General features: G+C 38.8%; 1 protein-coding gene across 4 annotated transcripts in view; it reads left to right on the plus strand.

Annotated features, from left to right (window-relative positions):
* Nnp-1 (Ribosomal RNA processing protein 1 homolog Nnp-1) overlaps window positions 1-22668 on the plus strand; it is a 112750-nt gene that overhangs the window by 12171 nt on the left and 77911 nt on the right. For all 4 annotated transcript variants that reach the window (XM_067135050.2, XM_067135053.2, XM_067135051.2 and 1 more), the window contains one exon: window positions 17321-17695. In XM_067135050.2, the coding sequence (XP_066991151.2) occupies window positions 17321-17695 (375 nt within the window). The remainder of the gene's footprint in view (window positions 1-17320; window positions 17696-22668) is intronic.

Below are 22668 nucleotides of genomic sequence, written 5' to 3' on the forward strand. Positions count from 1 at the left end.
CATCTTGATGTAAGCAGCAATAATGGAGATTCTCTTGACTGAGTACATAGTTCAAAACAGTTAAGATGTACAGTACCTGGCCACATTATTAATCATTCCGTGATTTTTTCTAACCTAATTAATTTATGCTTGCTCTAGGCACAAACTTGTTGAAGGAAAATTTTTAACTCTATTCGCAAGATTGTTATGCATTTGTACTGACTCAGTTGTTTTTGGTGAGTGTTTATATAGGCGCTTAACAGTTTCAGCCAGGGTGTGACTTGTGGATATTCTTGTTGCTGCTGCTTCATTACAGAACATAGAATTTGTGTATGTTTATTGTTCAGACCTCACAGCAATACATTTCTCAGTTATTTCTGACTTAGACAGGTACTGATTATTTTATAATTGTGATAGGAGGAAAAATAATCTAACCCTCAGAAAAAAGGCTGCCATTTCATCATTTCTTGAGCATAGCGATTGTTCACAGCAGGAAATAGCCCGGAAAATATGTATACCTGAAGAGTCTGCAATTAAAGCAAAATTTGGAGTAGGTTTAGTGTGTCATTTATGAAACTGCAGTGCACATAGCAGGACATCACCACATGAAGACGGGAAAATAATGTCTGCAATCAAAATAGGAAAAAGTATGTTCATCAGGTAGCTAGTGAACTCAATACCAGAGGCGTGATGGTATCTTAAAACTGTGCATAGAAGTTTGTATGAACCAGGCTACAAGTGCCATTGTCCATCTAAAAATGATGCTTGTTGCTCTAAAGTGCCTAACATCTAGTTCATCAGCCCCTATCCATCTAAAAAGCCCTTACTGCTGTGTAGTGTTAGAGGTAGAATTTGTAGGCAAATTATGGTGGTTTCTGAAATAAGTTGTTGATCAGCCAGCTTTTATCAGGTATCTAGCTCAGCTGGGAATCTGCATGTTAGCGTGACGGTTAAATACCATTTGTCACAGAGTCATAACATAGTGAACCGTATAGATCCAGGAGGATAGATTATTTATGAACGCCTCATGTATATAATGTATTAGTGGCAGGGATTGAAGCTAGGATAGAGAGCCAGACAGTGAGACAATACGCGATAGCGTGGGCCACCCATGACGTGCAGGGTGGGACCTGAACATTTTGCGGGAAACTACAGTTAATCTCTACCTTTGCTAATGAGCCATCGAGATGCCACCACCCTGCCACGAAAAGCAGGAAAATACAGGGGTGGAATGGTAATAATATCATTCATTAAATGCGGCTACAAGCAGTTCTGATAGTGTGAAATATAAGATAATATTGGTTAAATTTACTCTTTCTTTCGAGGTAATAAGATCTGCTAACTTATGCCCAATGCAGTAAATAATTGATTTCTAAGGAGCGTGGGAACCCACGTGAACTCATCACAGAGTTATTCCCCAAAGGCACAGCGGCACCCCAGAGGTTTATATAAGGTTAGGGAACCAAGCAATGCACTGGCATCCTGATTTAGTTGTGGGAAGAAGAGGTTGTGTTTGATACGGTGTGTGAATCAGGAGACAATGAAAGTGTAAGGCAGTGCGCTAGAACGATAGTTAATGCTGTTTATACTTTCGGAAAAGACTGTGAGAATAAAGAATCGTTTTAAAATTGAAGAACCAAATTCGAAGACATTAATACTGTCAGACCGGGCGAGTTGGCCGTGCACGTAGAGGCGCGCGGCTGTGAGCTTGCATCCGGAGATAGTAGGTTCGAATCCCACTATCGGCAGCCCTGAAAATGGTTTTCCCTGGTTTCCCATTTTCATACCAGGCAAATGCTGGGGCTGTACCTTAATTAAGGCCACGGCCGCTTCCTTCCAACTCCTAGGCCTTTCCTATCCCATCGTTGCCATAAGACCTATCTGTGTCGGTGCGACGTAAAGCCCATAGCAAAAAAATATATATATATATATATATATACTGTCAGAACAGTGTGTAAAGTAATGGGGTAATGATACTTTAAACTATGCGCAATTAGAGCGCTAAGGAAAGGACTAGCTTGATTAAGGTAACAGGGAAGATCTTTCCAATTTGTTACGTGATAGTGAAGTCAATGACAGTATTAAAAACACCCAGGTAACAGCAAATTCTTGTAGGCTGATTACAGCGAGTAACAGCGCCCAATCCAGAAGTACGAGTTGAATGAGATGTGCGAGCTAAACCAGGAGAACGAGGTGTAGGAGTGGTAGCAGCATCGAATGAGGAGAACGACACCATTCAACTTCATTCTGGCCGAGCAGACAACATTGCCATGGATTGCTGTGGAAAATGTGCCAGAAGGACTTGAACCATGGACTGGGTGCAATGAAGTACTAAAGGCCAATTCCAGGTGTCGCGTGTTTACATTTGTACATTTCTTTTTAACATATATATGAAACTTACCACCTAAACAAATTGAGATTTATGTATAAGGTCTAGATGATACTTAATAATCCTCACAAAGTTCATTGTTATAAACCTGATGTAAGCTATTTTATAAACGTTTAAACGTAGCGATCAGTGTTTACATGGGGCGGGCTTTTAACTTCGCATACCTTTACGTTTTTTCTAAATTCTGCGAATTGTGATAACTTTTGTTAGTAATGTTAATATATTGTTTACAAGAAGGACAAATGTACATTTTGCGGGGGGGAAAAAACCAAATGTGTAAGTTGCGTATTGTTCGCATAATATATTTAAAAGCAATCGTTGCGTGTTTACTTGACAGCGTCGCGGGATTACACAAGCGAATCTTTGCTATGGCGACATGGCATGAGGGGCTAATAAATCTTTAACTCCGCATCAAATACGATCACTGAATGATAAAATGTATATTTAATATCGCAGCAAGTAATAATAAATAATAATAATAAATAAAGGGCATGGTGGCGCAGCGGTTAAACTGCTTGCAACCATCTAGACGGTCTGGGTTCAAGTCCCGATTAATGTATCTGTGATTTTTTACGTGAAAGTTGTCCGGTGGTGCAGATTTTACGTAAAATATGAGGTTCCGTCACTTGTGATAGTGTGATTATCGGTTATGTAAAACTACAGGCTTCCTTCCTCCCAATAATAATAATAATAATAATAATAATAATAATAAGATATGTAACTACAGATACTGGTACGGACATGTGGCCTAAGTAAAGTGATTTTATGAATTGCCATACATTTATTTAACACTAATAACAGTGAATGTAAAATGAGGTAAGATATTTAAAAATATATCTAGGAAGCTGAGATATGAGAGTTAGGATCCTTAAACAGACTAAGGACGAGAGGGTCTTGTTGCTATTGATATCTGGAGACAGATCAATATGACGGATAGACAGCCTAACGATAGAAATTGCATAAATGATACTTTGTGCATGAATTTACAGTGATTTGAAAAGATGAGGGAGCAAGTGGACCAATGTTGACAAAGTAGAGTCCTCAAAGATATTCGGGCAAAGGTATTCCACGGTACAGTATTATTGTTATTGGCGTATGGCAACAAATATACACAGACAAGAAACATGTTTTATAGCAGAATGTCCAGTTGGGTGATCCACTGTATAGCTTCCTCTGTTCGTTCCAAAAAGTCACTCGGGCTACCTGTGTAGGAACGTCGTGTACATTCACTTACAATATGGGGGTTCGTCTGCCGAGATACACCATAGTCGCACTCTGGTGATGAAATATATTTCCACTTACAAAAGGCATCCCTGCATTGTCCATGATTTGTTCTCGCCCGATTCAGAGTGGTTCAAATCTTACGCGGTAGATGAGGTCACCAGGAAGATGTTCACCAGAAAATATATTGTGTAAGGAACTGTCTGTGGCAACTTTCCAGCGACTTCTCCATTCTTCTAAAGGGTGAAAATTCCCATCAGCCAATGTGCCAGCATCACGCAAAGATGGATGATGTGACATGAGCCTCGTTATCTTGAGAACTGGAATATCATCTAGACATTAAACATAGCTTGCACATAAGCACACTGGAATTTTTCATTAATTTCTCTGAAACGGCTGAGAAACGGGAATTATAGGCACGAATAGGTTAGAATGCAAACGTATTGAACCAAGGCGCAGGTGCATGTTACCCGCATGACGGTTCTGCGGTGAGATTTGCATATATATTATCGGTCTGGACAAACAGAACCCCAAAAATTTATGTAATTCCCCGACATAACTGTAGAGCGGCTGGATTACACTTGCGACTTCTTCAAATACGTTTGCATTCTAACCTATTCGTGCCTATAATTCCCGTCTCTAATCATGAGCGACAAGCCAGGAAAGGTCCCAACAAAGCCTGGTCTTTTTTGTGGGTTTATTTACAAAATTACATGCTTACTCATATTGAAGAAGTCGGTTTGTTCAGTAACAATTGTGCTGGACAACTGAGCTCGGTAGCTGTAGTCGCTTAAGTACGGCCAGTATCCAGTATTCGGAAGATAGTAGGTTCGAACCCCACTGTCGGCGGCCCTGAAAATGGTTTTCCGTAGTTTCTCATTTTCACACCAGGCAATTGCTGGGCCTGTACCTTAATCAAGGCCATGGCCGCTTTCTTCTCACTCCTAGCCCTTTCCTGTCCCATTGTCGCCATAAGACCTATCTGTGTCGGTGCGGTGTAAAGCACCTAGCAAAAAAAAATGTTCTGGACAAAATAAAAATCACTATCTTTCCAGGCTGCTTCTAGCATTAACTGAAACCAAAAAATTTTAAAATTCAACACATCTTTCCCATAAGGGTTAAGTTTCCTCCCTTGTGATCGTGATTTTAGTATTCCAAAGAGAAAGTTAAGGAAAATAGTTCTTCTATGCATCAATTAACAGAGTTGATTATTCAAAGTAGCGCCACACACAAATGCATAGTGAAAGAAGTGGATATTTCCATTGAAATTTTTAATTTCAAAAAATGGTGGACCAACTTCTATAAAAGAACAGCTGTTTCCATTGAAAGTTCATCAAAACAGAGGGTTCATTTTGGAATCGCCTCTATCACTTCATATATGACTCAAATTCACCTGGTTATTTTGTAGCCATGGCATTCATCAACAGTCTAGTGAAAAATACACTCATTGTTGGCCAAAGAAGAGATTTAGAACTACCAAAGAAAGTAAGCTATCCTACTGGTAAGGTACCTTTCAAAAAAAAAAAAAAGAAAAAAAGAAAAAAAAAGAGGACCTTCACAAAATTATCCTGTGTGGAAGACAGTCGCCAACAGTTTTATAAAGACATACTGCAGAGCCCTGTTCTCATCAGTGAAAAGGCAGCTGTTTGAGAACCTGCTGAAAACTGAAACTTGTAGGATTCCAGCAAGATATAGCAGATATCCTGGATTCAGGAAGTCAAATGGGCTGATCGCGATTGACCTATCTAAGGCATTTGATAGGGTAGATCTTGGGAGACTACTGGCAAATTGGACTAGACAAAAGAGTGACTGAATGGGTGGCTATATTTCTAGAAAATAGAATTCTGAGAATTAGAGTAGGTAAACCTTTATCTTACCCTGTAATAATTAAGAGGGGAATTCCTCAAGGCAGTATTATAGGACCTTTATGTTTTCTTAGGGTACGTGTACGTCGCGCTGTTCGATGTTAAACGATGATGAAACAAACCAATGGACCTCAATTAGTGCTTTTGCCCTGGAGCCCGGCTTATAGCTACACTGCTGGCTGCTATCCTCGTCACATCCATGGTCTCAAACACGTTTGATTTTCAAGCCTGGCACATCGCTGGCTATCCTATAACTTGGACTGTGATTGGTTATTTCAAGGTCACCCGCTCTCCCACTCTTCCTCTCTTCGCGCTCTATACACATGTTCAGTGATCACTCGCTCACTTTCTATCTGAACCTGTCTTCGAACACAATGTGATTTCGAACCAGCGGCATGCGGATCACAATAAGAGGTTCACATGGGATAAAAGGAGTGACGAGATGATGAGCGGCTAGTAGACCTCGTTCTTTGTTTTACAAGGGCAAGTGGCCTGTTTTATCATGTTTAAAAGTGAAGTTTCTATTTGTTTTTAATTATTCTTTTATTGTTTACTATTTTATTCTATTGGCTGTATGTTTATCTTCGTGTATTTCTAATTTAAATTAAATATATAATTTTACTTCTATGTCTGTGCCTTATTCAATTTTATTGCATTTCACTCTTTTTCATTTTAGAGGAAAATAAGGCATTGCGAATTAGATCCATCATCAAACTATGGAATGATGTGGCAAAAGAATGCGGAACAATTACGTCAACTTTGTTCTTTTATTCTTGCTATTTAGGGGACCTCTATCATTACAAACACGTGATTTATATGAAGTACCTAGTTTTTCATGGAGAGTTCGACAGTTACTTTTTCATACATATAATGGGAACATACTGTAAATACAATTTGTTTTGGAGACCTAACTAAAGTCAAAATGAGATACTCCATAACCCCTTATTTACATTATTCAAAAGTACACTATTAAATTACGAAATGAAGCATTTGTAACTTCGTTCTTCAATCAGCTCCCGCAGTAGAAATGCACTGAAAAATCCAGGCAAGGCATTTTACACTTTTTATTACACATTCAGTACACCAAATTATTGTAAGATACACTTGCCAACAGAACTGCAACTCACTCATTAAAAAAATTTCTGAATTTATTCCGCACTTCAAAAGCTTCAGCTGGAGCTGCGTTGTTTCTCCTCAACAGGGTAGCTCTTGGAAGTACGTCTTCGTAGTATAGGGGTTTCTGCCCCTCTATATCTATAATCAAATTATGCAAAATACAAACAGCTTTAAGTATCAGTTCCACTGTTTACAATTTTCGACTACACCTGAGAGCTGCCAGCAACAGGCATGCGGGACTGCTGCAGGGTAAAAGCTCCATGGCGAGCAGCGTGGCTAATAGCCAGCAGCAAAGCTGCGGCATAAACATACCCTTATATATATAAATGAAATGAGTAAAGAAGTGGAATCAGAGATAAGGTTTTATGCAGATGTTCTTTACAGAGTAATAAATACGTTACAAGATTGTGAGCAACTGCAAAATGACGTTGATAATGTTGAGATGGACAGTACACAATGGTATGATGATAAATGGGGTTAAAGTCAGGTTATGAATTTCACAAATAGGAAAAGTCCTCAGTTTTAATTACTGCGTTGGTGGGGTGAAAGTTTCTTTTGGGGATCATTGTAAGTACCTAGGTGTTAATAATATAAGAAAAAATCTTCATTGGGGTAACAACATAAATGTATGTTCAGTCTTCAGCCATAAGGCTGGTTGGATCCTCAACAGCTCTGTCATAGATGACCTAGGCATCACTGATGAGGCATACTAGGGAAATGAGGAGTGAGGTAGTTTCCCGTTGCTTTCCTCACCGAGCCAGAAGTTGCTATTACATATCCGTCTGTCAAGCCCACTGAAATGCATGCACCAACCGACCCTATGAGCGACATTTTCACACCATTCATAGCAGGGACTGGCTGCACAAGGAATGGCATTACTAGCATCGCTTATACCTGTCACTTTCATATTGTCAAAGCCAAGGATAAGACAGAGACAGATCAATGAAAGTAACAAAATTGCTCTAGCGCATTCCAGAAGACATAGTGCACTGTAAACACTAGGTCCTGCCAGCAAAGGCATTTTCTTTTAATATTATATGTAACTTTTTAAGGTTATATATTAGGCTGAAGATGCCATAAATATGATTGTAAATAAAGGGTACGGATCTCTGCACATGGTTATGGAGGTATTTAGGGGTTGTAGTAAGGATGTAAAGGAGAGGGCATATAAGTCTGTGGTAAGACCCCCAACTAGAGTATTGTTCCAGTTTATGGGACCCTCACCAGGATTACTTGATTCAAGAACTGGAAAAATCCAAAGAAAAGCAGCTCGATTTGTTCTGATGATTTCCGACAAAAGAGTAGCGTTACAAAATTGTTCCAAAGTTTGGGCTGGAAAAACTTGGAAGAAAGGAGACAAGCTGCTTGACCAAGTGGTATGTTGCACGTTATAATTCTCATGTTAGGTCCGTATTGAAATGTACGTAAATACAAAGGATGTTACAAGTGTTATTTTTTAATATCCACCTATTCAATACAAAGAGATCTTTTTTAAGAATTAAATATTATTATAAAATGTTAAGGGACATGTTTTGCCCATGTTAAGGGCATCATCAGCCTCAAACTCAAACCTGTATGGTGAAAAATCAGGATCCTGATTGTTCTTACAAGTTGTAAAAAGAGGATATCAATATAGGTGTTAGTCTAAACATAAATTATTAGAATGTCGTTGGTTAAAATCGTAGTAACAAGCTGCATTTCACAAGTTCACAAGATTATAATTTCGACGTCAATATACCTTCGACTTTCGCTCCATCAAGCAAGATAAATACAACTATAGACAGCCGAATACTTTTCCTTGCTCCTACAACTACTTAAAGAAGACTGTTATCTTATCGTAACACATTCGACTTTCACACCTTCAAGCCAGTTAAATAAGACTATAGACATCTGAACTATTGTCTTATCTTAACATACGAAATTAACATCTTTAACAGTCTATCAGCATTACCCTTTCTTATCCTCCTACAGGAGTTAAGGAAACACATTTCTGTTTTATTACAAAGATTGAGCTGTTTATTGCTCTACCCTCAACAGGTTTTTGGGCGCATTGACTCAACGCTCCGGAAAGTATAATCTTATGAACTTGTAACATGCAGCTTGTTACTACGATTTTAACCAAGGACATTCTAATAATATTTTATGTTTAGACTGACACCTATATTGATATCCTCCTTTATGTCTTGTAAGAACAATCAGGATCCTGATTTTTCACCATACAGGTTTGTGTTGGAGGCTGATGATGCCCTTAATATGGGCGAAACCTGTCCCTTAACATTTTATAATAATATTTAATTCTTAAAAAAGATCTCTTTGTATTGAATAGGTGGATATTAAAAAATAACACTTATAACATACTTGAATTTAAGTGGTATGTTCCGAGCTGTCAGTGTAAGGATAGATAGATAGATATGATTTATTTTAACTGGCAAAGTTAGGGACACGTGTCCCTGTCTTACACTTAACCAGTGAAATACATAATTAACATAAAAATATATAACATACTGAATAAATGAAAAAAGAAACTGAAACCAATTTTTACGGTACTATGCTATCCTGCTGTACATAAAAATAACTTATAATACACAATATACATTAACATTTTGCTTCCTGCAAAGAAATTAACATACAACAAAGAACGAATTACAATTTCAATAATAATAATAATAATAATATAGATAAACCTACTAATATTTACAATTAATTTGTCCAATTCCAGAAGTATATCACATTGACGAATGTTCAGTTTTCATGTGTTTACTGTGGGTGAAAAACATTGCAAAATGGGGATAGGGATAAGGATAACTATGCAAGAAACCACAGCTGAGTACTTTCTAACACTATTGATGAATAATAATAATTATAATGATAATAATAAGAAGAGGAAGAAGGACCATGGGGAGAAGAGGAAGAAAAAGAAGAATAAGACTGTCGCACTACAAGCTCGTTTCATAGAGATATTTTGAACACATACTTTTAAATCTTCCGTGGTTTGATATCCCTCTGACCTCCTGCGGAAGGAAGTTCCATTCACGGCTGGCCACAACAGTGAAGGAATTGTTGTAGGTTGAGGATTTATGCTTAGGAATAGCGAGCAATGTCGAGCTCAGCGCTCTGGTGTTTTTATCATGGTGTTCAGAAAGGCTATGAAATCGTTCATACAGGTAAGATGGGGATTGTAAGATAAGGATTCAGTGCAATGAAGTCAGGGTATGCAGCTTGCATCTGTCTTCAAGGCATAGCCATCCGAGGTCGACGTAAGACTGGGTAACATGATCTGAAAATTTCAGATTACATATAAATCTTACACAGGCATTCTGTGCACGTTGTAGTTTATCTCGAAGCTCGGTTTTCACATCTTTGTAAACTACGTCACAATAGTCGAATATTGGAAGAACGAGGGTTTCAACTAGTTTCTTCTTTAAACTGAACAGAAAAGTAAATTTGAAATTGTTTAATGTGTGCAACGTAGCAAAAACTCGTCTACTCACAGATATTATCTGATCCGTCCACGAGAAGTGCTGGTCAATGGTTACTCAGAGATTTTTTACGCTCTTGCAAAAGGGCAAAACTTGATTTTGAAGTTGTACGTCGGGGATGGACATGCGGAAATTGTCGGAAATAAGTCTTGGGTGGGCAATTACTATAGTTTGGGACTTTTTCGGGTTCAAAATAAGTCCATGCTGGTAAGACAATTTACTTTTGGCCTGTAGATCCATGTTAATTTTCTCGATTGCTGTCAAAACGTCTGTTGGTTTTGCATGGGTGTACAATTGTACGTCGTCAGCGTAGATGTGACGTTTACAATGTGTAAGCTGTTTAGCTAGGTCGTTGATATAGACAGAAAATAGCAAAGGAGCAAGGGTTGACCCTTGTGGGACACCTCTTTTTACATATTGCCACAAAGAAAATGCACCTTGATTGATGACACGTTGTTGACGTTCGTGTAAATAAGCTCCCAACCATCTCAGAGTACTGTAGGAGAACCCTAGGTGATAAAGTTTGGATAGGAGCAACTCATGGTCTACAGAGTCAAATGTTTTGCTGAAGTCCAATAATACTAGGATAGTCAGTTTTTGCTCATCTATATCGTCAGTCACGCTTAGTAAGGCAGTACATGTACTGTGATTGCGTCGGAAACCTGACTGGTGTGGGTCTAATATGTCGGGGTCGTTGAGATAGTTGGTGATTTGATTATGCACAATGTGTTCGAGTCCCTTGGCTACTATTGACAGTATGTTTATAAGTCTGTAGTCACTGTTTAGTCTAGGAGATTTTATCTTTGGTAAAGGATGCACCAGGGCCATTTTCCAGACAGTTGGAAATACACTATTTTGAAGGGAGAAATTGTATATGAATGTCAATACTGGAATAATAGCATCGATAATTTTCTTTAGCATTATAATACATATATTGTCCACCCCTGTGGATTTAGTTTTGATTCGCATGATAGCCGCTTTCACTTGAACGGGTGAGACATAACTAAAATAAAATTTGTCTCTGCCTACGGGTGGTGTGTTGTAATTTGCACACAAAAGATTTTCCTTTGCTTCTTCGTTTAATTGTACATGGGAGGATACGAAGTGATTATTCAATTCATCAAGAGGAATTTCCAAATCGTCTACCTTGTCAGGTTTATTTAGTCCAAAATAGCGGATTGACTTCCATAAAGTAGCGGGTCTTACGTCAGGTTTTATAAGGTCATGGGCGTACCGTAGTCGAGCGTTTCTTACTGTCTGAGTAGTTTTATTACGTAGTCGTTTGTAATAGATAAAGTTTTCCTCTGTCGGGTAATGTTTATATTTCCTATGAGCTGCATCCCGCTTAGCCATCATTGCTCTGATATAATTTAGCCACAGGGAGAGTCTTTTACAGACGTGTGCTGTCCGTATATGGGCATGTTTGTCAAAAATATGTAATATCATGTTATTGAAAGTGGTGACCATGTCGTCAATATTAGTTTTATGAGTTATCTCCCGCCACTGCATCGAAAAAGCGTCTTCCAATAATTTTTCGTTAATACGGCTATAGTCTCGGTAAGTCATGTAGTTAGGTTTATATTTGGGGCATTGCAGTGCGTAAGACATAAAGATGATGTCATGGGCTGACAGTCCGGGAGCAGATGTCTGGCCGTGATGTAATACTCTGTCGGGGTTGTTCGTTACTATTAGGTCCAGTAGTGTGTGTGAAGTTTTAGTGTTGTGAGTGGGAGAAAATGGGAGGACCGTCATGCTGCATGCCCGAAACGTATTCAATAGATGGGTGGCTTCGGAAGAATCTGGATCTAGAAGGTTTGTATTAAAATCCCCCATCATTATAAAATGTTCGTACATAGGTAACAGTCTGTTAATATCAGTCTCTAAGTCATTCAGACGGCGAGCTTTAGGCGGTTTGTATACTACACCTACCAAGCATTTAACAGTAGCGACCTGTACCTCTATGAACATGTACTCAGGTTTACGCTCGTACTGTTGAGGCGACTGACAGATAATTTGAGGTTTCAAGCGCGAAGAGACAAAAGCACAGACCCCACCTCCCCCTTTGCCAAGTCTGTCGTTCCTCAGAAGGTAGTAGCCAGGTAATTCAAGATTCTTAGCTTGATGTTTGACTTTCAACCAACTTTCACTGCATAAGATGATATCAAAGGACAGTGGAATGAAAATCGCTTTTAGTTCATCTATACGAGTTTGAGAAACTAAACTGTGGGCATTAAGGTGACATATGTGAAGTGCGCTTTTATGTCTATTTAGGGCTGACTGGAGAATGTGTGTTGTTGCTTCAAGGGGTGGGGTTCGGATCAATGGACTAGCAGGTAGACAGGTTGAAGGGATGGACAGGGAAGGGGAAGTGTGACAAGGAAAAGTATTGCAATGGTCAGAGGGATTACTGCTGTTAGTGGTATGCATTGCCAATTGCTAAAATGAAAACTAACTAGAAGTAGAACACAGCATGCGAATACATCCAATGAATAATCAGCAATTTACGTATTTTAGATAGCTAAATTATCTATAATAATAATAATAATAATAGTGGACTGGGACACAGTGTTGGAGGAGGAGTGGTGGAAAGACTGAAGAAAGTGGAGAGGAACCATATTTGCCCCTACCCGGCTACAGCTGGATAAAGGGAAATGATGATGATGATGATGATGATGAATAATAATAATAACGTGCAACAGTAGATTACGCGTACAGAATAACTCGAGTAGGAGCTTATTCTACGTAGTGTAGATGTTAGATCTATGTAGACGTAAATACGGGGGCCTGATTTAAATTTGAACCAGTTAGGAAAGTGATTAAAGAGTAAGATGGTAGGATAAGAAGACAGGTGAGCTAATCGATATTTAGATCAATTAATACGGTAAATGGATGGATAGGTAGATTGATTGATTGATAGATAGATTTTCTTAAACTAAATAAAAAGATAGCTTCTCGACTGTGACTTACGGTAAAGGATGGGAAGTAGACTCGCATTGTCAAGTGATAAAGCAGCACTGCAACAGAACCTTATGCCATAGGAAGTTCCTTTAACTGGCAAACTCTTAATTTCATCCCGTCCGCCTTCTTGATTATGATGTCTCCTGAATCAGTCCAAGTGTTTGTAAGTCCAAAACGCTGGATTGCTGTCTTCAAGGTGGACATTCTGACAGCCGTAAGATCTTCACGGATTGTTGTAGATGATCCTTTCAGTTTCCTTTTCTTCGTGAAAACGTCCTGCCGTGAGCGATAGGACACAAATTTCACTAGGATAGGTCGTGTTTTTCCTGGAGATCGAGGTCCTACTCTGTGACACCTGTCGATGTCATTAAGTCTCACGTCTGCACCTACTGCTTTGCACACGTTGAGCACTAGTTCATCGCAGTTTTCGTTCGAACTTTCAGGAATGCCGAAAATTCTTACATTATTTCTCCTGCTAAATTGCTCCAATGAATCACACTTAGCGTCCATATCCTCCTTCAGTTTGCGGATTTCCGCCTCCTTCTTATCAAGTTTTTCAGTTAACTCTGACAACGCTTCGATATTAAATTTTAAACTTTTTTCAAGTTCTTTTATGACCACTTCTGTTATGCCTGTCGAAATGGCCTGCACAATTTTTTCAAGGAAGCTGTCCGAGTTAATGAAGTCGTCCAGCGCGCACTTCACGAGGCGGTCTACGTTGGCAGCACTGGTAATGGCTGGGCTTCCAACTCCGTTGTTTCGGCGACCCATTTTCTTTACAATGCGAATTTGGAAGAAAAAGAAGATCGATACCAACAAAACGTGTGTGTGTGTGTGTGTATTGATTGGTAAATACAAATGTAACACTTCCGCAAATTTTTGTCACTTTCAATGCTGTATAACACCTTCAAATCACTTGATTACTGTGGAGCCTCACTCACTCACGTCCATCACCAAGCATGTCTCTACTTAGGCTGGCAATAAAGATCTGTTCCGTCAGTGGTGATTCTTGCGAACTGAGGTTCTTTTGTGAAGTTTCAAAGTGGTAGTGCTATTGTACTTAGTTACATATATTTATTGTAAGTACTGCATAATGAACCATTTCATAATGAACATGCATCTGTTTCAGAGAGCTCGTAGTGTCTTTTCGCGACTAATGTTTGTAGCTTAGTATAGTATCCATTATTTGTGGTGTACCTACAAGCTGCCGCGACTTCTCATTGGGCGCAGATAATAGGTAATGTTCAGTACCTACTGAAGAGATGTTAAGTACAGCACAAAAGCAGCCAACCGGACACCTGTGGGATCCGAACTCTCAGCCTTCCAGGTGAAATATGCATTAAAACCCAGATTTGGGCCGATGTCCTAGATGTTAGGCCTCTTTAAATGGCAAGCAAACAAGTATCAAAACCCAGATTAGTGGATGCATGGGGCTTCTGGAATGCATAACAGACTTCGTCCATCTTGGTTCACTGACAGCTGTGAAAAGGAAATCAGAAGTAAAGGTGACATGGACTATACTCGTAATATTTAAAGAAGCATTCTGACAGCTAGGACTGGAGGGAGGAGCATTCCACGGTGTTACCACATTTCTTAATTTCGTTCTCCTTCCCCTCACTTCCAACTCATTTGTTCGTTCGCTCAGACGGCTAGTATTCTGCTGTAGCCTACCTGGCCAGACTGTGACTGACTTAGAGCTAATAAGGTCAAACAGTAGATTGCTGGCCTTCTGATGCCAACTTAGCAGGTTTGATGCTAGCTCAGTCCGGTGGTATTTGAATGTGTTCAAATACTTCAGCATTGTCAAGATAGATTTCATTGCACGTAGAAGAAAGACTACAGGACTAAATTTGGCACCTCATCATCTGTAAACTATAAAAGTAGTTGGCAGGACGTATAATCAATGACATCATTATCCTTTAACAGCGGTGGTAACTATAATCTGTCAAATAGTGAATAGCATCCTTGTTAAACGTATCCAGCTTTGTAATTCTGGAAGTTCTAGGCCTCTTCTTTCCAGGCGTGGACGGTTTAGATGAACCCTCTTCTGAGTTGTTGTATTTCTCCATCGTAACTCTTGTCACAATACTTTTGTTTAAGAGCTTGGGCAGTGCGTTCCTGGACTCTCTGGAATGGAATTAAAGAAACATCCCTTTCCGAAAAACTTAATGGCCTCCTCTTCAAAGAATTCCCTTGCAGCACACATTTCCCTTCGTTGGCGATTGTGATGAATTGTCACACCATGGCCGGCGGTATTTTTTTCACGTGGTGGGTGAGTCCTGGAGGGCCTCCCTTTACCTCAAGGAGTATTCATCATGCTCGAAGTATGTATTGAAATAAAATAGTTGTACGGAGTCAGTATCTAAAATACCACCAGACACTTAACGGCTACAAAACAAAAGCAGAATATAACTCGCACTGAACTGCTTGCGACAAAATCTAACTCAGAAGTGAGAGGTTTGGCAACTCCAAGCAACACGAGCTGGCCAGCAGGCTTATCTCCAATGCAAACATGGTAGACCCACCCTCGTTTCCATGGCAACTATACCCCCCTCTCCTTTTATTCCATCCTGACTGGCGATAAATGGACCTCCCTTTAAGAACTGTCAAAACCTTAGCTGCAAGTGATCTGGCATAAACTGGGCCATCATTAAAATCATAAAGGAGCATCATCTCTATTTTCTTGTATTCCCACTCTTTTTCTGGGGCTATGAATTGCGGAGAGTGAAAGCAAAAGACAAGAAGTTTATTGATGCATTTGAGATGTGACGTTAGTAGAGGACGTGAGTAGGACGGAGAGATCTATGTCTCAACATTTGAAGAGCTCAGTATCCAAACATAACTCACTCTCATAAAGATAATTCTAGTCTTTGGGCACATTGTTGAGAGGTAGCAACCTGCATAAAATTATGGCAGAGGAAAAAGTTGAAGGATAATTGATCGCATGGAATGATCTCCAAAAAAGTACATTGAAGAGTTTATAGATCTTGTGTTCCTCTTCGAGTTGAAATGCAGAGAAAGATAATAAATCGTACTTTGTACTTGCAGGGTATAGAACACGAGTCTCTGATTTGCGCTCCAAGTACTTTTGTAGTTTTGAATGGCTGACTACTCAAAAATTACTATTGTGAAGGCTGTAAATTCATATGTTATCAGTACTTTTTCCTAGAAATGTTAGTTGCTTAGATGTTACTTTATATGTAGTAACTTTAAAGGAAATACACAGGAACCTCGTTTATCCGGCCTTCATTAATCCGGACCTCCGGTTTATCTGGATTGAAAATAATAATAAAAATGTATTTTTACTTGTACAGTATTTCTTTTACGGGGTCGATTCTTCTTGAATGTCTTTTCCGCCAAGAATAGTTAAGGACAGGAATTGGAAGTAAGTCGGCTGTGGACTCTTCCGAGTTTCATGGCACATGTTCACGCATTCCCGGATGCTGGGACGTAGATGTGAACGACGTAAATGACTGGTTGAAAAATGACTGTAATTCAGGCTATGGCATAACGACAGATGAATAAATTATTGCCTCTACTTCCTCGGCAGGTAATGACGAGAGTGATGGTGAATTTGAAAATGAAACCGGTGCTCCATCAAAAGAAACAATGACTCTTGGAGATGCAACAATGCAGCTCGACAAACTGGTGGCCTATTTAGAATCCCAGACTGAAAACACCCTGGCGAAACTGATCCTTGTATGTTAGTAAAACGTCTTCGTGACCGCGCTGCACGCAAACGCTATACAATTGTAAAACAGAAAAGGCTCACACATTATTTTAGTGCACAAAACAGTCTTGTAAATGTAAGGAAAGTGTTCTCATATTTGTTTGTACAATTGAGAAAGGTATTACTGTACAACTTATGTTAATATATTATATGGCATGTATTGTATTTGTTTTTAGTTTTTCCGGATTATCCGTATTTTCGATAATCCGGATCAGTTCCAGTCCCACTTAATCTGGATAAACCCGGTTCTTGTGTAAAATGTGTATTTACATATGATTGCAATAGGTCAGTGTCAGGACATTTGCAAGTAATGACCCACCAATAAAGGTGAAAAATAAATTAAAAGGCTTTGTTTCTATGTAGGCCTTAATCATTCTTTTTCCCAGACAAATGTCAGTCAACATTAAATGGCATTTTATGTTATTAGAAGTCTGTAATTTTGTGAATTTAATTTTCTATATTATATCATGTCTCATAAACATGTATCTAAATTGTTTATGAACAACCAATTAGTCTCTTACTGTTAGGCTATAGCTGTAAGATTGTAAAATATAGTCATTAATGGGCAGAACATTTCTTCTAGCTTGTTCGTAGATTTCTTCGCCAGGTACTTGTGTACTGTCATCAGAGAGACTGGAGCGAAGAATTAGTCAACCAGATAACTACAATGTTCTCCTCGACTGTGCTTTCAAATGTCAGCGCTTCATCTGGGAAACCTTCGCAACTTGGTCTGACATTACACTTTACTGATATCTTCCTTGAAGAACTAGCAAAAGTCAGTAAAGGGGAATTGCCTCAAAATATCTTGTTACAATTTTTAAAACCATTCCTTCAACATCTATCAGAACAGGATGAAGCAAGATCCAGGACACATGTTGTACAGCATATTTTCCACTACCTAATGAAACAGTCTGATATGGGAATTGAATATGAAGACAAGTTTACAGCTTGGAAACAAGTAAGATTATACTACTACTTTATATACTATATTTTTTCATATACTTTTCTATATGTTAACCTCACTGTAGGACAGCACAGTAGGATTTAGAAGATACAAATCCTTTATGAAATTTTGGAATTTGCCATGAAAATGAGAACTAAAATATTTATCACTTTTTACAAAGTTCTGTAAGTTTTGCTAAGAAAAGATTTTGTTTTTAGTTTTAATGGTGATGAATAGTATTTTAAGACAGATCCTATGCAGTAAAGACATTTTATTTAATTGCATGGAAGGAAACTACTTTTTTTAACATTCATAGCTGTTAAGAAATTTGTTGCTCCATACCCCTTTGCTTGATATAAATATTAGCATAAGGATTAGGATAAGAGATACACTACCGGTAACTCTCTAAATAGGTTGCTGATAAATGACGGGTAAAAGGAAATACAGTAAAACCTCATTAATTCAAAGTCGTTGGAACAAAAAAAATCTGACTTTGAATTACGTGATTTTGAATTGACCGACAATTAGACAGATGACTTGACTTGTATTGATAGGAGGATTTTATAAATATTTCTTTTGTAAAGCGACAATTATTAATTCAGAAATACCAACCCTTGCTGCGTCACAAAATATTCTACGACCCGTTACTGCATGCAATTAACCGTGGAAAAAATCTGTTTCCAAAACGTATCCAGCAAGGTACTTTTGCAGTATTCAAATAATCCACTTGGATAACTCACTGACAAACATAACCTCAAGCAACGAAAAAGAAAAAAGCATGATTCAAAGACAGGGAGAAATCTATGCTGGCTCCCCTGTGAAAGTTCTTTATTCACTGGATTACTGTACTGTATACATTTTAGATGTCCTGTACTTGCACGGAAAGTACCAGATGCCCTTAAAACATTGTGACTTATCAAACTTTCCCATGACGAGGGGAAGAAGTCTCTCGCTTCCGTGTGCATTGCAACTGAGTACGAAGACCCTCGCCCATGTACGATTTCACGGCTGGCACTACTCTTCTTTAAAACCATAAGTCCGCTTGGGCTCGGCATTAAGAAAGACAGTGCAGTTTCATCGGCATGGACAATATTTTTATGTGCGTATGAATTGTTACAAGTAACTAATCTTGTTCGCGAATTCTGCTTCTCCGCACACTGCCTTTTACGTGATATTGTGGCATTCCTTAAAACGCTGAATACAAAATAATTATGATTTTACTTGAACTTAGCAAATATGAAGCACAATGTAGACACACCGCAGTGAGTGAAAGTATGGAAAGTTACCCCAGCACATTCCAGAAGACGCATTATAACATGACGCGGATAAATTTTTAATTTATTACTCTGTAAAAATACTAAGTTTTTTAAATGTAAAGCAGTTTTGAATTAAAAGTCTGAATTTCAGTAATGGGGCTGACATTGTTCTTCAAATTATGAATTATCCGTATTCGAATTAAACAATTTGAATAACATGCAATACTGTACCTCATGTTTCCGGGAATGAGAGCTTCTTCGAATCAGGCAGGATTTTATGGTAACTGATTTTGAATTATCGAAGTTCTGCTGTATAAGTTTTGTAGCATATTTATTTTCCTACCTTCCTAAGTATAGTTCCCAGCTGTTACTGTAGGTACATAGTGTTTGATATATCGCTTCTTTCTTCTCTACCCCATGAAATCCTGTACCCCGCTTGAACCGAAATTTATTCTTGTTTTCCTTCAAAATTTTTATTCTTTTCTTGAAATTTGCTGGGTCCCTCCTTGTATCAGAATGATGTCATGAATGTTATCATCAGACTGCATTCACACAGGGAATACCATTTCAACACAAAGCATTACCATCTTTGATGCTATTGGTTATACCAACTAATTATCTGTCGTGTGTATCCATAATTACAAAAATCCATTATTTCAACGATGTTCATATGAGCAGCACTACCGTATTTCGAGATCCCTTCCCAGTATTCATTTCCACAAGACAGTGCCTAGCCATGTATGGAATCCACTATATGTTCCTTCTTAAAAGATAATGTATCACTTCTGCTATGTCCCACAAGTTCATCAGAATTGTCACCCTTCATAAATGTCTTGTTTATTTGCAAGTGCTCCTTGTTTTCCCATTTTCACACCAGGAAAATGCTGGGGCTCTATCTTAAGGCCACAGCTGCTACCTTCTCAGTCCTAGCCCTTTCCCATCCTTCTGTTTGCCAGAAACCTTTGGTGTGTTTGTGCAATATTAAAATCACAAGCTGGGGTGCGGGGGGGAATCTGTATATTTGCAAATAAATTCAATACTGGAGATATATCCTTGCATTTTTAGTTATGACCTGTAAGCCTTCAGCAGTATGTGATAAAAACATAGCTGAAAGGGAAGAGAAAGAATGAGGGAAAGAAATTGTTTAGGAAAGGTGGAGAGAATAAGGAAAGGCTAAATATTAAAATACTGACAAGTGTAAGAGAGTACACTACAGCAGGGCCTGAAATTTGAAGTCAGAAGCTAAGTCACCAGAGTTAGTGAAGTGATTTTTATAAAATAACACAGTTTCTAAAAATTAATAATTTTAATTTATGGACTGGGTCATACTATGTGGTCGTATGAGGGGTGTTCAATATAATATATTGCAACATGTATATAATGCAACATATTTTCTTGGCCAATTTCAGTTTTTAAGAATTGGAATTTTGTTTGGGACACCTTTCAGTATTTGCGCTTTGCCGTGTAGAGTTTCATTAATTTACGATAGGTGGCAGCGCTATCACTAGCCTTCAAAATGGTGTCTGCAGTTGAGGTGCTTACCAAACAGAGACCAGTTATAGAGTTTCTTTTGGCGGAAAACCACGGCATTACAGGTATTCATAGGCGCTTGCAGAATGTCTACGGAGACCTGTCAGTAGACAAAAGCAGAGTGAGTCTTTAGGCGAGGTGCGTTTCATCATCACAAGGTCGAGCAAACCTGTCTGATCTGTGTGCTGGCCGGCCGCACACACCTGTGACGCCTGCAAAGCTGGAATGTGCGGACACCCTTATTCAAGATGATTGATGGATCACAGTCAACACCTCGCTGCTGAACTTGACATCTCTGTTGGTAGTGCTGACACACTTATCCACCAATTGGAGTATTCATAGAATTGTTCCCGTTGGGTTCCTCAACATCTGCACATCGCACATCTGTGTGGAATTGCTTGCTCTTTCTGAGGTTCAAGGTGACAATTTCTTGTCAAACTTTGTCACAGGCAATGAAACATGAATTCATCACTTCAAGGCAGAAACAAAACGGCAATCCATGGAGTAGCGCCACACCAACTCTCCCACGAAGAAAAAGCTCAAAACCGTACTCTCAGCTGGTAAAGTCATGGCTACGGTCTGCTGGGACTCTGAAGGGGTTATTCTGTTTGGTGTCCTCCCTTGCGTTGAAACAGTCGGCTATGAAGTATATAGTCCTACTTTAAGGAAAGCGAAGAAATGACTTCAGCATGTTCGTAGCTACAAAAATGCAAACAAACTTCTCTTTCTCCACGACAACGCAAGACCTCACTCAAGTCTGCACACCCGACGGGAGCTCACAAAACTTCCTCATCCACCCTACAACCTGTATCTCACCCCTTCTGGCTTCCACCTGTTTGGCCCAATCAAATACAGTAGAGATTAATACGCGACACTGAGCGAGATATCGAGGGACAGCTACTGGAGCTCACTCTGGCGGATAGACCTGAACAGTACTGATTCTCTCATAAGAGCACGTGTATTTTTGTGTGAAGTTTTTTGTGTTATGCGTTTTTAGTGAGTTGACATAAATAAATAGTAGTGTGTGTCATTCCTTGATATCTCCTCTCAGCATGAGGGGAAAGGTATGTGCTGTGTTTGGCTGCAGTAATTACGAAGTAGAGAAAAATGCGCAGTCATTCTTCAGGTTCCCTCGTGACAAGAACATGTAAGTAATATTGTGTTTGCATATATAATCTTCTGACCTGCTCAACCCATATTTTAACTGGCATAAAAAGTAATACGCATATTTTATTCTATAGTGCAGCAGTTAACCTTCAATACCGATGTGTTGTAGGTGTGATCTGTGGGTTTTGAAATGTCACATAAGTGATTTGGATAAGGTGTACGAGAAAGAAGGGACGTTACACTTATATAAGAATTATAAGATCTGTTCAGATCATTTCCGGGCCAGCGACTTTAAAAATCCTCGACTATACAGCCAAGGGTATGTTACATTTTTACTCTAATTGTACGTAAATATTCCTCAAAGCATCACTATCGACAACATTTTCATACTTTTCTTTCTTTTATCCCTCTTCTCAGATTAAAGCCGGGATTTTATAGATTTTCTTTCTGTTAGTAGGCTTCATGTTAAGGGGAAAATTGTCCAGCTATTAAATGTTAATTCATTGCATCATATGTGTAAGGAATGTGCCGATATTTTTATTGACAAATGTCTTAATGTGATGATACAATGTTTTTAAATGAGGAAACAATACAAATCCAACCGTAAGAGTTCAGGCAGGAATGCTGAAGCTAAAAAGGTAATGCATAAATGAAAGATCAAGCTATTTCACAGCAGTCCATTTCACACCTTGTTTATATGTCTAATTTCAGTCTTTGAATAATAACCTTTTAATAATTCTTCATTCATTTATCCAGAATTGCTTTAGCAACTTCGAAGTTAATATCTCAATAACACTTTCTTTCTAGACTTAATTTATTTATCCAATTCCGTATATACATTTCCATTGATATTTGAATTTAGCGCGATTTGTTCAGGTCAAGTCACTAGGAGCGCCACCGTCGAATTGTCTCCCATTTTAGCAAGTCTAAATCCGTAAGCGTCGCGTATTATCTCTACTGTATTTGGCCCAGTGAAGGATACACTCCGCGGGAAGCACTACATGAATGATACTGAATTTATCCATGCAGCACGACGTTGGCTCCGACATCAAGCGGTCGACTGGTACCATGCAGACATACAGGCCCTCACATTAC

Source organism: Anabrus simplex, chromosome 1 (genome assembly GCF_040414725.1).
Source record: "Anabrus simplex isolate iqAnaSimp1 chromosome 1, ASM4041472v1, whole genome shotgun sequence".
NCBI classification, from domain to species: domain Eukaryota; kingdom Metazoa; phylum Arthropoda; class Insecta; order Orthoptera; family Tettigoniidae; genus Anabrus; species Anabrus simplex.